A 14,706-nucleotide genomic window follows, 5' to 3' on the forward strand; every position below is an offset into this window, starting at 1 on the left:
CATATTTAATAAAACACACCACCTAGCATTGTTGCAAGAAGAGATATAACGATCCTTGGGAATTCACCTTCCTTAAAAAAAAATGTTTTGATAAAGCCATTTAACCTCCTTGGAGTCAGTCTCCAGGTTTACAAAAAGATGGATGTTGAGCTAAATACTCTTGAAGTTTCCTTCCAGCTGTGTGTCCTGTAGAAAGCATGTTCAGTGTAGACCAGGACATTGAGGGCCCATGGTGCTGATGTTTGAGAACAAGGGTTTGCTTGTGCAATGTGCAAAATTATGGAGCAGTGTTGGAGTAGGGTGGGTCAGGTAGGCAGCGCCCCTGTACTGGGACACGGGAGAAGAGTGTAGGGACAGCTCACTTGCTTATACAGTCTGGTGGGGCTACTAACACTGTGATTTACACAGACCCTTTCATCCAGCTGCTTCAAAACATTTTTACAAACTGGCTCATTATTTCTTCAAGCACAGCATAAAGAAAGGTAGATTGTTTTTTCAATTAATTCAAAGATGAAGAAATTGAACTTTATAGAACCTAAGGAAATTTTTCCCAAAGTATACCACATTGCAGTGGAGCGAAATAAAGTGTTCATAACAGCTTAATAATTGAGAAAAAGGAAATAACCCAAATGCTTATTTTTGGAGACTAGTGTAAATTATGGCAAATTCATGACGGGGAATATCATATAGCCATTAAGATCGTGTTCACTGGGAAAACAGTCATAATTGAACAACATTAAATTGAACAACAAAAACAAGATAAAGCTTTGTATATACAGTAAGATGAAACTGTTTAATGTATAGAGGAAATAAAGACAGAGGGAAATAGGCTAGTCTGAACTGTGATGTTTCTCATTGGAGTAGGAAATTGAGTAGTTGATATTTTATTCTTTTTTTAAAAAAAGATTTTATTTATTCATGAGAGACACAAAGAGAGAGAGAGGCAGAGACACAGGCAGAGGGAGAAGCAGGCTCCATGCAGGAAGCCCGATGTGGGACTTGATCCTGAGACTCTGGGATCAAGCCCTGAGCCAAAGGCAGACGCTCAACCACTGAGCCACCCAGGCATCCCTTGATATTTTATTCTTTATACTTTTCTGTACTTTTCAACTCTTCATGATTGAAAAATGGTTATATATCATTGTCATAATCATATTGCTTTCATAAGCATGATTATAAAAAGAGAGAGAGGAGTTTGTATATGAGGGACAGTGGAGTTGACCAACTCTATATGTTGATAGGAAAGATCTCTTTGACGCTAGGACATTGAGCCCAAACCCAAGAGATGGGAAGGGACTGGTCATTTAGAGAACTAGGAGAAGCTTTTCCAGGTAAGGGGAACAGCAGTTACAAAAGACCTGTCATAAGAATCAGTTTAGAATGTTCTAGGCCTTGATAAAAGGGCCAGTGTAGGAAAGTAATGAGCAATAGGGTTAGGGAAATTGCTAAGGGCCTGCTCATATAAGGCTCATGATGGGTAGTTTGGGAAACCCTCATTGGGGCCTGCCATAATCTGTTACACTTTTGGAAGGTCTTCCAACTGATATATAAGAAATAGATTGTGAGGAGTGAGTGTAGAAGTCAAGAGATGAATTGAAAACAATGCAATTGTGAGACATGAGGGTGGTTTGGAGTGGAACATGTAGGTTGCGGTGTGTATCTGACCCTGCTGTGTGCAGGAAATCATTATCACCACAGCCATCATTAATAAATTCTTACTCATTAATACTCACCATAGCCCTGCAAGGTAGGCATGACTTTTAGCCCCACTGGGGCTTTGGAAAAGCTAAATAACTTGCCCAAAGCCAGCTCTCTGGTTCCAGAGCCAACACCCTTAACCAGTCTTAACATGACCACTCAATAAACATTCACTCTGAGGATGAGAGCAGTGGCAGCAAAGATGAGGAAGCATGAGCAGAGAGGGGTCTGTACCCTCACTGGCACACCCACACCCAACTTTGAACTGTCTTCCGTCCTCATTACTACATCCATGTCCATTCCTAACAGCCTCATGGTTGGACTTCCTCACTTTAAGAAAGCAAGATCTGGAAGGTGCCACTGACACAGCCACTTGCGAGGTTCAGAACAGCACTGGCCTTGATCCGATGCCTGCTCCGTGGCAAACTCACAGAGTGTGAACCATCCCTTTATCTCCCAGGGCCTCCATTGTCTCATGTTCAAAAACTGGGGCCGGGCTTGGTATCTCCCAGCTCTCACCCCCCAGAATTTGATGCTTATCCCTTCATTCTATCATGGCCTGTCATCTCCTCTTTGGAGGAAGCCATATTAATATGTTACTGACTTTTGAAGCTTGTTGAGTATTATGCCTATTATCTGAATTTAAATCATTTCCTTATGATAACATTCTTGCCTTGCATTTATGTTCTTTTGCACTTAAATATAAGAAGCAGTAGATGCAGTTGACCATTTACAGCCGGTTGTGATCCTGAGATCACAAGAGATCAACAAGAGGACAGGTTGGTAGCTAGAAAGAGCTGGAAACGGAGCCCAGCAGGCAGATGGAAGTGTGTGTGCTAGTTGGTGCCAGGCTAGGGCATCAGTAGGACAGTGCCAGAGGCAGAGAGTAGCCTAGAGATGTCATGATATATGGCAATTCTGATCTGTCCCCAGCACTGTGTCCCCCCCATTCTGCCTCCAGTAAGTCCCCCAACATAGACAGTCTGGGGTAAAGTGAGACATTGGAATGCTCTTTATTTGCATCCTTGGCCTTTGAACCTGCACAAAGTTGTCAGCTCCTGTGTGTTCCTGGTAATTCCAAGCAGCGTTTTCTCTCCTTGAATCCTGCATCCTATTTCAGCAGGGAATCCATTCGCATTTTTCCCTCCCTTGATGTGGGTTGTTCCTCTGACCGCAGATAAGTTTATTTCAATGTTTTCCCAAGTGATTTCTCAGAACATTACACACGTGAAATACACCATGAAAGAACAGATTAACGAAATGAGTTCTGAGGTCGAAACGTTTAGGGAAAGGAGCGACCTCTTTCCCCCTCGAAGCGATTCAGGGCGCACATTAACCTGCGTATCTTGGCCTCCCCCAGCCTCTCCTGGCAGCGTTTGGTAGCCCACCCCTCTTCTTCCCCACAGACTTGTTACCCTTTGCAAAGAGCTGGGCTTTTGCGGAGGAGCTGGGGCAGCGCTGGTTTGGGCTGGGCTTTCAGGGATCCGCAGGGTAATGGAATGCGCCCTGCTCCAGACCTGGCCTAAGATGAAAGGGGTTATGACGCTCCGTGAGATCAGCATCTTGGCTTTTTTACAGTGATAAGTTGCATGAAGTATATTACAGAACAGTATTCCAAACTCTGAAGTTTTATTATGAAATTTTTATTAGAGCTCGGCTGGACTGTGATTTAAAAAAATTATTTTAGGAGCCAGCTCGCCATGCCAGCCCCTCTGTTCTCACATTGGCTCAGCTCTGAGGGGTACCCCCATCCCAGGACACTCAGAAAGCTTTTTACTTCTCTTACCTGAGCAGACCAGGGGCTCTGAGCATCAGTGCATCTGTTTCCTGGTAGTTCAGGAAGCTCTCCCTTAAACATTAGCTTTGTCACATGGCTTGCTCTTTATTTATGTGTCTGGTACCAAATCATTGACTGAGAGCTGTCAGCCTGGTCCATCTGGAGCGGGTTCACTCAGCCCATCCACTTGGTCTTGTCTGAAGTGCTGGTCATTAGTATCGTCCCTGGTGATATTGTTGTAGCAAGGAGAGCCATGGGGTAATTCTGGGCCTTTATGCAGACACTGATCCAAAATTACCATTTTCTTTCTTTCTTTCTTTCTTTCTTTCTTTCTTTCTTTCTTTCTTTCTTTCTTTCTTTTTTAAAGATTATTTATTTATATATTTGATAGAGAAAAAGAGAGAGAAAGAGAGAGAGAGCATGCGCTCAAGCAGGGGGAATAGGAGAGGGAGAGGGAGAAGCAAACTCTCCACTGAGCCTGACACAGGGCTTGATCCCAAGACCCTGAGATCATGAGCTAAGTTGAAGGCAGACACTTAACCAACTGAGCCACCCAGGCGCTCCCAAAATGACCATTCTTCACCCACATGTGATGGCAGGATCGATCTGGTTATTACAACAAAGGGATTAGAGTTGCAAGAGCAGAGTCAATGCCAGCTTAGTCCTTCCCTTCCAACTACCATAGACCTCATAAATTAAACAGATAAAGATTTTTCATCTTCTGCCTTATACTTGAGCAGTGACTTCACCCTTGTCCAGTGGAGCATACTTTACATTTGAATATGGACCCAGGGAGTGGCATTGACTCTATCCCAAAGACGGGAAATCTACTGGGGATCATTGTACGGATCTTTACTGTGCAAATTCACATGTGTGAATAAGTTGGTCCTCAAATGTGGGTGATTAGGAGCCCCCTCAGGGGACATTTGGCAATTTCTGGGGACATTTTTGATTATGGCTGAGTAGGGGGAGGTCCTACTAAATGCCTAGTGTGTAGAGGCCAGCAATGGTGCCAAATGTCTTACAAGGCACAGGACAGTCCCACAACATGGAATGGTCACTCCCAAATGTCAGCAATGGTGCGGTTGAGAAGCCCTTGTATTGATTAAGAGTCAAGTCTTTGTCAAGTATTATGAGAACCTACACATTCACCAAAGGAAAATCTGGTCACCTGGTCCCTCTTGTCCACTCCTTTCCTGGTGTCTGAGTCACACGAAGGTTGTTTTGTCATCTCGGAAGCCTTTGGGACAGGAATGTGTCTCTGGGAAGAATGTGTTACCTAGGAGTTAGAAGAGTGGACCACATGTGAGGAGGACAAGACATTTGCCCAAAGAAGGGGACACTAACTAATTGAATCAGCCCTTGTGTCCTGCTGATACTCGTCTGTTAATAAGACCCAGAAAGCGAGGCAGACTTGTCACTGAGAGATGTCATGAGTAACGCAGTATGACAAAGTCGTTGTCACCTCAGTGGGGGTCTTAGGAGAGGGCATACAGCTCAGTAGTTGAGAGCACAGCTCCAGAGCCAGACTTCCTGACTTCAACTCCCAACTAACATTTCCTACCCTTGTGATTTGGGGTAAGTTATGCAACATCTCTGTATCTTACTTTTATCTTTGTGACATGGGAAGTAGTACTTACTTATGGGATAATTGTGAGAATTTAACAGTATAAGTTAATACATAAAAGTATTTCAGGGGCATCTAGGTGGCTCAGATGGTTGAGCATCTGCCTTTTACTCAGGTCATGATCTCCAGATCCTGGGATCAAGTCCAACATTGGGCTCCCTGCTCAGTGGGGAGTCTGCTTCTGCCTCTCCCCCTACCCCCTGTGCCCCCACTGCCCTGCCTCTTACCCTCACTCGAGCTCTTTCTCTCTCAAATAAATAAATTCTTTAAAGAAGAAGAAGTATTTGGAATATCACCTGACTCAGGATAAGCGCTATATGAATGTCAATATCATTGTTTCTTTGAGTCGGGAATGTGAAACTGACAAATTGACAATACTAATTACAGCACTAATATTAATTTCTTTATTAGCTGCAAGCCTGGCCTATGAATGAACTGAAAAAATATATACACACATTTGTTCCCTTTATTCAACAAATATTTATTAGCATCTACTATGTCCCAGGCACTATTCCAACTGCTGGTGACTCATCAGTGGATCAAACATTAGATAGAAATCTCTGCCTTGGGATGCCTGGGTGGTTCAGTGGTTGAGCGCCTGCCTTCGGCCCAGGGCATGATCCTGGAGTCCCGGGATCAAGTCCCACGTCAGGCTCCCTGCATGGAGTCTGCTTCTCCCTCTGCCTATATCTCTGCCCCTCTCTCTCTGGGTCTATCATGAATAAATAAATAAAATCTTTAGAAAAAAATCTCTGCCTTCCCAGAGCTTACCTTTTAGTGGAATATGCTAGTAAAAATGCAAATAGAAAAACATAAAAAATTATAGGTAGTCTAGTACCTGTCCATAGCTGTTAGAAAAATGGATACATTTTTTCATACTGTTGTTATTATCATATAGTTTATTGGGCTGGAGGTTTGAACTGTCATCTTAGGTAGGAAAATACTAAACCTATCCAAAATGCCATGCCAAAAAGAAATTGAAACTACTTCATACAGACTAGAAATGGAAAAAGAGAAAGAAAAGATATGAAGTTAGGTACATCACTTGTGGTCCTGTATTGTATTCAAAATGAGCTCAGGAGTGCCTGGCTGGCTCAGCCCGTAGAGCATGTGACTTTTGATCTCAGGGTTATGATTTTGAGCCCATGGGTATAGAGATTACTTCAAAATGAAATCTTTTAAAAAAATAAATAATAAAAAATGAAATAAAAGGAGCTGAAGCTTTTTTTGCTTTCTTATCTTTGTATCAGAATACTACCTCTCGGCAGTTTTCCATATTTGAAGGCAGTGAGACTTCCTCAGCTGCAGCAGACACATCTCGCTCAGTAGCAAGGAAGAGCACAATGTTGGTTATTATCAGCTGGCTGCAGCTGAAGAGGAAGAATCAAGAAAACCTCACTCCTCCAAAAATAATTCACGTCTGAAAGGAGAAACTCCTTCAGAATAATTATCTCACAAATGTGGGCTTTAGCATTCACAGAAGAATGTGGCAAAAATAAACTTCAGACTTTATTCACTGGTTCTTTATCTTTTGTTTTCCAGAAATCTTCTCTACGTCTACCCACAGAGGCTGAACTTCACTAACAAACTAGCATCTGCACGGAACATTACAATAAAGATCCAGTTTATGTGTGGAGAGGATGCTAGCAACGCTATGCCGGTAAAGAGAGAAACACAAATGTGCTGAGCTCACACCAGGGTGGGCTGAACTTCCTTTGTCAGTTCACACAGACAAAATCTGAGGCTCTTCAGCATACACAGTCCTCCTCTTCAGGCCAACATGTCTTAACATGTGCAAAGGCCTTTGTGGCTGGTCCTATATTGGTCCCTGTGTGCTGATGGGGACCCAGGGTCAACCTAAATTTTTAAGTCTCTTCCTTAACTTATTCCCTATTAATCTGTGAAATTTGGAAATGCAGACCATTTCAGATCACTGAAAAATATTATGAAATCTACCCACACCACCCTAAGTGCAGGAGAGCTGGAGAGACAGGCCTACTATGTCAGCCTCTCTCCTTCTGGGGGCGGGGGTTGGGGCACAGCAATGCACTCCGCCCAAGCCCCAGGCCACATCTGGAGGCACATGTAAAGTACTGCCTAGTAATGATAAACACACATGCACACACACACATATGTCGTCTCAACACCTTTTGGGAATGGATCATCATCCTGAGGCAAAATGTAAATCAAAGAACAAATATATAATACAGTGTTCTCCAAGGCACCCCAAAGGCCAGAATTTGTATTATTTTAACTATCTGCTACTAAATGAGATGGGCAGTTAGCTATTATCATTTTCCCTAAGTCCTAGAATTCAGTTAATATACCTTTCTATTGAAAGTGTTTTTTTTTCCAGTGTTTCCATTCTTCAGATATCTACTTTTTAAAAAACCATCCTCCTATTGACCCACTCATCTTCCCAAGGCAAGGTATCCTCTTGTGACAGTGATAGGCAAGAAGTCCCCAAGGAAGGCTCCCCTGGTTCTTTCTGCCCTGGTCCCTAGTAAGGCAGGGCTGGCAGGTACAGCTGTGCAGAAGCTTCTAGTAAGAGACAGGTGAGGACCAACCCCAGCCCATTTTCTACTCCCCAAGCCCTTGGTACCTTGTCATGAGCATTGTTGCATCTAGTAGAAAGCTCTTGTTTTCTTTGCCCAAAGGTGAGTCAAATCATGTGCCTTTAGGGCTGAGTTAGGCCAGAGGAGGTGTATTTTTCCAAATAGCACAGACATGTGGACAAGCCAGCAAAGGTCCAGATCACCCAAGCAACCAGGTCCATGTCTTTGGAGGGAAAAGAGCCTGGACCAGCGTCACTGAGGGTAAAACTAGGTGGCTTTGCCTTGGAGTATGGACTTCTAGATAGTGAGGCAGAGTGGAGAGGGCACTGATTTTCCAGTCTCACAATCCTGTGGCTCTTGATCACTCGTACAGATCCTCAGGGTCTCAGTTTACCCTTTACAGCCAGATCTTCTGTACCAGTATGCCCTTGGTATACCAGTTGAATACTGAATACCAGTTGTAAACCTAGCACCTCAGTTTACAAAATGCAGCTTTGTGAGACCAGAATACCCATCAGGCTGATAGGAGTTGGTCTGATGTACCCAAATATCACTGCTAATTTGGTTCTTTCCATATTGGTGTGCAGGTCATCTTTGGAAAATCCAATGGCCCTGAATTTCTGCAGGAAGTATACACAGCTATTACATACCATAATAAGTAAGTGCATTTCAGAGTTCTAAACATATGCCATGATTGTGTCATTATCTCCTGGCTTTTCTGAATCCTTTTTTTGTGATTTCTCCCAACAGTTTTTATAATTCAGAGACTAAGTGACAAAGGAAATATATGCTAGTTCTATGATTCTGGGTTGGAGGTGCACATTTTTTAAAAAAGATTTTATTTATTTATTCATGAGAGACACAGAGAGAGAGAGGTAGAGACATAGGCAGCAGGAGAAGCAGGCTCCCCATAGGAAGCTCAATGCAGAATTTGATCCCAGGACTCTGGGATCACACCCTGAGCCGAAGGCAGATGCTCAACCACTGAGTCACCCAGGTATCCCAAAATGATTTTTTTTTTTTTTTTGCCATTAACTAAGACCGGGAAAAGAACATGTCTTTAAGAACCAAATATGGGGATCCCTGGGTGGCGCAGCGGTTTAGCGCCTGCCTTTGGCCCAGGGCGCGATCCTGGAGACCCGGGATCGAATCCCACATCAGGCTCCCGGTGCATGGAGCCTGCTTCTCCCTCTGCCTGTGTCTCTGCCTCTCTCTCTCTCTGTGACTATCATAAATAAATAAAAAATTTTAAAAAAATTAAAAAAAAAAAAAGAACCAAATATGGCTTTGACTTTTCTGGAGACTTCTGTTGTATATGATACAGAAAAGTTTTATGGGATTAAATAAAGAAGTAAATTTCCTAACTTGCTTTGAGATACTGCAAGGGTCCAGAAACAAAATCCTTTCTTTCCTTTCTCTGTCTCCTTGTCTTCTAAATATTACCCTACACCTGCCCCATTATCTGCTTTAAAATTTTATTTTAAAATTTTTTTAGTTGCCCCAAAGAGAAATGGAACATGCCTTATTCTATGGGTAAACTGAGTCACAGAATAACTAAAACCACTGTTCACATTTTACAGGTAGGGGAGGGAAATCTTTACAGGGTCAAGTAGACTCAGGTTTGATCCTGGCTTGATAACCTTGGCCCTGTTAAGTATTTCTCTGAACTCCCTTTCCTGCATTGAGATGAGGATGAATAATGTATGCGAAGCCCTTAGTAAAGTATCTGGGATCTTGTAATTCAGTAAATCAGGTTCCTTTTCCTGCCTGCCTGCATTCATTTGCTAATCCAGATCCCTTTGATGAGTGCCAGCCATGTACCAGTCCCTGTTCTTGGGGTGGAGACAGAAAAAGGAGGTCACAGTGAGACTCGGAGCCTCATCTTCTTTTCATTTTTTTAAAAAGATTTTATTTATTCATGAGAGACACAGAGAGGCAGAGACATAGGCAGAGGGAGAAGCAGGCTCCATGAGGGGAGCCTGATAAGGGACTCATCTTCTTTTCAAATTAAGTTGAACTTTTCCTTTGTGTGCAGAGTTTTTTCTTTTTTCCCCCTAACAAAGCCTTTAGTTGGGGAGCATATCTGGTGGTATAAGGTTGGACTCAAGGATCTTCTGCGTGGGAGCAGAATGATGTCAAATGAAAAGCAAAACCCCAAGCTGGCAAATTCTGAGGAGCAAAGGGTCTGTGGTGTTACAATTTATAGTCAGAGAAGTCATCGCTCTTGTTGAAAGTTATTCGTGTATAATGTGCTTTTGAAACAGGTCTCCTGACTTCTATGAAGAAGTGAAAATCAAGCTCCCTGCTAAGCTCACAGTAAATCACCACCTCCTGTTCACCTTCTATCATATCAGCTGTCAGCAGAAGCAAGGAGCCTCAGTGGAAAGTCTCCTGGGATATTCGGTGAGTCATTCTCAACTTGCCAATTCACACTGCAGTGGTTGGACTCCAAGGTCCCTGCAGGGATAAACAACTCAGTCCTATTCACTTGCTTTTTTTTTTCCTGTCAGAAGTAGCAATATGTGCCAAACCAGACTCTAGCAAAAAGCAGAAATGGCTTGACTTAGCAGATGACAAATTTCTGGAACGGAAAGCTATGGGTGATAGATATTGGAAGAATGCTCATTTATTTAAAATATATATATATGTGTGTGTGTGTGTGTGTGTGTGTGTGTGTGTATACACTCCACATGTAAGACCAGCTCTTTATCCCTTAAGGGGAAGAAAGTTATTTCTTTAAAAAATATAAAAGGTAAAATAAACATTGATGTTGTCCAGACACTTACAAACATTGGCTGTAAAGAAAAATGCTACTACTTTGGCTCTGGAAGCAGTAAATCATCGATATTACTATCTTAGGAGCACTCAGGGAATTTAAAATGCAAAGAACTTGACAGAAATTACTGCCAAAAGGAGGCCTGGTCAATATCTAATCATCATTTAGTTGCATTTGATTATTGTGAGCTAGATAAATGGCCAGAATTATATGCTGTAATAAATACCACTTTATTCTTTACATCATCTGTTTCAGTGGCTGCCAATTCTCTTAAATGAACGTCTTCAAACTGGATCCTACTGTCTCCCAGTTGCCTTGGAAAAGCTGCCACCCAACTACTCCATGCATTCTGCAGAGGTAACCAGAGAGCTAGGTGGTAGTCGTTTCCTGTCCAGCCGTGGTCTGGACCATCTTCCCAGATCCACTTCTCATGCCCTTAAACGTGACTGAGGATGCTTAGCATATTTGGGGAGCAATCATCTGTCAGCACATTGCATCTTCCTTTTTTTAAGGATGTATTTATTTGAGAGAGAAAGTGGGGAACAGGGAGGAGCAGGGGATTAAGGAGAAAGAGAAACTCAAACAGACTGTGCTCAGCGCACAGCACAATGCCAGGCTGGATCTCATGACCCTGAGATCATGACCCGAGCCAAAACCCAGAGTCCAGCACTCAGTGGACTGCACCACCCAGGTGCCCGTCACGTTGCATGTTCTGAGAACACATTGCTCTGATAGGAGGGGAGGAATAATGATCATGAAACCCCATTCGTTTAGACATCACCAACTCTGAATATTTGGTAAATGCGACTTGTACCCAAGGAAGCATTACCTGGCGTTATCCACAACAGAGGGATTCACAGAATTACACATTGTGAACGAGGAGGCAAATAGAGTCCACTTGAGTTAACAACTGCTCTCAGCACTGATCCCTTCAAAGGTTCCTGCATGGTGTGCCTGGGTGGCTAGGGTGCCTGGGGAGGCTCAATAGGTGAAGCGTCCGCCTTTGGCTTGGGTCATGGTCCCAGGGTTCTGGGATTGAGCCCCATGTCCGGCTCCCTGCTCCTGAAATAAGGAGTCTGCTTCTCCCTCTCCCACTGCCACTCTTCTGTTGGTGCTTGTGCTCTTTCTCTTTCTAATATAAATTTAAAAATCTTTAAAATAAGATAAAAGGTTCCCACACTGACTTCCATTGGTTTGTCCTCTGGGTCTTTTTTTTTTTTTAAAGATTTTATTTATTTAAAAAAAAAAGATTTTATCTATTCATGAGAGACACAGAGAGAGATGCAGAGAAATAGAGAAGCAGGCTCCTCGCAGGGAGCCCATTACAAGACTCGATCCCAGGACCCTGAAATCATGACCTGAGCCAAAGGCAGAAGATCAACCACCAAGGCACCCAGGCATCCCTGGGCCAGTTGTTGCTATTTGCATTTGGCTACCTTTATTCCTTTAAAGATGCCAATGTCGGGAGTTCCCTTCCCCGTTTCCTCTGCTGCCTCTTGCGCACCCACTTTGCTGTTACCTACCCACTGAAGGGAGCCCCGTGGACTCTCCACTGGTCACTACAAAGCACCATCTCTGCACCAGCCCTCATGCTTCTCAGTCAGCTTGGCACAGGGTTGCATCAATAAGTATCATTTTGAAGCAAATCCCAGACATTGTATCATTTCATTTATGAATATTTTTAAATTATGTTAAAAGATAAAGGCTCTTTTTTTAAACCAATACCATTGTCATACCTTAAAAATTAATAGTTCCCTTATTTTCAAATATCCGATCAGTGATCAAATTTTCAATTATTTCATCAATGTCATTTTTTTTTTTTTTTTTTTACAGTTTGTTTGAATCAGGACACATTGCTGTTAGTTGACAGGTCTTTTAAGACTTTTTATCCATGGCACCCCCCATATTTATCTCTTTTGTTTTCCTTGCAATTTTCATGTTGAAGAATCTCCCAGGAATTTGGATTTTTGTTTCAACTTTTAGAGTCAGCTGTCTTCCCCACTCTGACTACACATCTGTCATCCCCAGGCTATTCAGTTATTCTCATTTTTGCTTTTTTCTCCCTGGAGAGAGAAACTTCCTTTACTCTGGACAACAGGTGCATGCCTGGTTTCCCACCAAAACCACTTTCCTCAAAACCACCTAAGAGCCACCTAAGTATGTTCACAGATGTTCCCTGATGATTTGGATGATTTGGAAATGCGACCCCATCCTGAAGCCCTGAAAACCACCTTTTCATCATCGAGCTGCCCATTCTAATTCCCTAGAATACCCAATTATTTTCTTACTGCTGGAAGACGAACCTGGGTTTTTTGGAGACAAATACATCTGGTACAAAATCCAGATGCTTCCACTCCCTCGTTAGGAGAACCTGAATGAATTACTTACCCTCTGAGTCTCAGTAATGAAACTGAGCCCATACCTGCCTATAAGACTGCTGTGGACGTGAAATGAGATAAGTTGTAGCAAGCAACAAACTTGATGCTTAATTTCCTTATATTAAAGTTCCTTTTTCCTTCTTGCCCTGTGCTACCTTTATAGACATACCCTCAGCTTCACCCACACTGTCCAGTATAGTCACCACTAGCCACATGTGGTTACTAAGTGACTAGTTCAATCTGAGATGTGCTGAAAGTATAAAACACAACCCTGCTATCAAAGATTTAGTAGGGAAAAAATAGGGTAAAATATATCATGTATTTTTTTAATATTGATTACATGTTTTATCGATCATCTTTAGGCTCTGTTGGGCGAAATGAAACATAGTATTAAAAGTATTAATGTACGTTCCTTTTTGATTTTTGAAATGTGACTACCAGTAGATTTCAAATGACATACTGGCTCACGTAATATTTCTAGCAGACAGCGCTACTTTAGATTATAGGCGATGAACACCAATGAGCCCAGGAGTCAGGTGAACAATGTAATGGGTGGTGGGTCCTGGTGGAATGTGTTCACCATGGAGACTGTGTGCCCCTTGAGGGTCACAGCTGCTCTCTGCCCCACAGATGGATGCCACCCTGGGATGAAGGCCCATGTCTTCGTATCATTCAGTTCTCAAGGGAAGTTAGAACAAGCTTTTGGGGCACCTTGGTGGCTAAGTCGGTTAAGTGTCTTAACTCTTGATTTCAGCTCAGGTCATGATCTCAGGGTCATGAGATTGAGCTCTACATTGGACTCCATGCTCAGTAAGGAGTCTGCTTGAGGTTCTCTTTCTCTCTCTCCCTCTTTCCCTCTCCCCACTCACTCTGTCTTAAATAAATTTAAAAATCTTAGGGAAAAAAGGAAAGCAAGCTTTCATGGGAAATTTCTTGACTTTCAAATGTTGGCAACTAATTCAAAATGTTTCCAACATTGGTCCAAATAGAACCTGTCTGTAGGCTAGATCCACTGTGGGCTCCAGCTTGTGACTCTTAGATACTTCCAGCAGTCCACACCCCATGCACACATCCTACTCTTGCAAGTACAACATGTTTCCTTCCACTAGAATGCAAGAGACATCCACACTCACGCAGCTGTGTCAGGCTAGGCTGTTCTCAGTGCTGTGTGATGATGTCTCTAGAAAATGACTGTTCTGATGGAAATGTAAGGCAATAAATGGTCCCCAAGTACTGCAGGACCGTTGATATGTGTATATATGGTATAAAAGAGTCATTTTGAGTAATTAATGTAGGAGCCTAGCAGGACTGCTCTTTGGAAACATTTTGTTAAAAGCAAAGTAACTACAGGTACTTGAAAGCATTAAAATTTCATGTCTCAGAAGATATTCTACACTTTGTCTTGACATTCCTGATTAATGTGGAAATTGCTGCAATATGACTTTGTTCTGATCCTTAGAATCCAGGATTATCAGTGCTGGATGGGAGCTTAAGACTGATCACTCACTTCAGACCCCTCTGTTCAGTGTAAGAAAATGAGAGTTAATTCAAACTGTCAGAGTGACAATAACCAGTTCCATGAAGAACCGAACCTGGGGATAGGACCCCTAACTCCCAGGCCAGTTGTATCAGGCTTCCAGGGAGGGTTCTGTTTGTGTAACCCTGACACTGACCCTCCAGCTGCTTCGCTCTGCTTGTCAGTAACCGGAACAGGGGATTGAATTTTGCTAATCTTTTAATTTTCTTTTTCTTTCTTAACACAGAAAGTCCCTTTACAGAATCCTCCCATTAAGTGGGCTGAAGGACACAAGGGAGTATTTAATATTGAAGTGCAAGCTGTTTCTTCTGTTCACACCCAGGTAAGGGAACTTCAAAGTCCTCTTCAAATCAGAGCC

The 14,706-nt window shown here is 42.7% G+C and overlaps 1 protein-coding gene across 3 annotated transcripts in view; it reads left to right on the forward strand.

Moving 5' to 3' along the window:
* The window catches only part of DOCK8 (dedicator of cytokinesis 8), a 229,953-nt gene that overhangs the window by 134,635 nt on the left and 80,612 nt on the right, over nt 1-14,706 (forward strand). For all 3 annotated transcript variants that reach the window (XM_041740118.1, XM_041740127.1, XM_041740135.1), the window contains exons 15-19: nt 6,645-6,762; nt 8,245-8,315; nt 9,922-10,060; nt 10,689-10,790; nt 14,575-14,670. In XM_041740118.1, coding sequence (XP_041596052.1) covers nt 6,645-6,762; nt 8,245-8,315; nt 9,922-10,060; nt 10,689-10,790; nt 14,575-14,670 — 526 coding nt within the window. The remainder of the gene's footprint in view (nt 1-6,644; nt 6,763-8,244; nt 8,316-9,921; nt 10,061-10,688; nt 10,791-14,574; nt 14,671-14,706) is intronic.

This window comes from Vulpes lagopus, chromosome 2 (genome assembly GCF_018345385.1).
Source record: "Vulpes lagopus strain Blue_001 chromosome 2, ASM1834538v1, whole genome shotgun sequence".
NCBI classification, from domain to species: Eukaryota; Metazoa; Chordata; class Mammalia; order Carnivora; family Canidae; genus Vulpes; species Vulpes lagopus.